This window comes from Acanthisitta chloris, unplaced genomic scaffold, assembly GCF_000695815.1.
Source record: "Acanthisitta chloris isolate BGI_N310 unplaced genomic scaffold, ASM69581v1 scaffold8500, whole genome shotgun sequence".
Classification (NCBI taxonomy): Eukaryota; Metazoa; Chordata; class Aves; order Passeriformes; family Acanthisittidae; genus Acanthisitta; species Acanthisitta chloris.
The window spans coordinates 1-508 of NW_008653279.1; the positions used below are offsets into that span (position 1 = coordinate 1).

Here is a 508-nt window from a genome sequence, read left to right on the forward strand (position 1 = left end):
CCTGGTCGTACTCACTGCCTGCTTCCAGCAGGCTCTGCTGTATGGCAAACTGTAGCAGGTCATCCTCATCCTCCCGCAGGGCATCCTGGTGGGTGCCCACCACGCTGTACCCCCGCGGCACCTCAAACAGCGCCGGGTCCATCTCGCACGCTCGGCAGGAGGCTGTGGGGAAACAGGAGATGGCATAGCTGGGCACCCTGTGGGAACCCCTCTCGCTCCACCTTGCCAGTCTTGTGTCTCCCACCTCACTGGGACCCCCTCCCATCCCACCAGCCCTGTCCCTCCTCCACATACTGAGGGAGCTGGAGCTGCTGACGCTGGAGGAGTCGCTGCTGGGTGAGGGAGCCTCACTGCTGGGGCTGTGCCGCAGGGAGCTGACAGGCTCATCACACCCATTGAGGTTGCCGAAGGTGATGCGAGCGTTGAGGATATGGAAGATGGGGATTTCTGCAGGAGAGAGAAAACAGCAGGAAGGGAAGCTGGCTGTGCCAGCCGTGCCAGTGGCAGA

General features: G+C 62.6%; 1 protein-coding gene across 1 annotated transcript in view; it reads right to left on the minus strand.

Annotated features, from left to right (window-relative positions):
* Nucleotides 1-3: 3 nt before the first annotated feature.
* The window catches only part of ANKRD13B (ankyrin repeat domain 13B), a gene marked incomplete at both ends in the record, with an annotated part of 2,352 nt that continues 1,847 nt past the window's right edge, over nucleotides 4-508 (minus strand). The window contains 2 exons of the mRNA XM_009080272.1: nucleotides 4-162; nucleotides 295-486. Of these exons, the coding sequence (XP_009078520.1) occupies nucleotides 4-162; nucleotides 295-486 (351 nt within the window). The remainder of the gene's footprint in view (nucleotides 163-294; nucleotides 487-508) is intronic.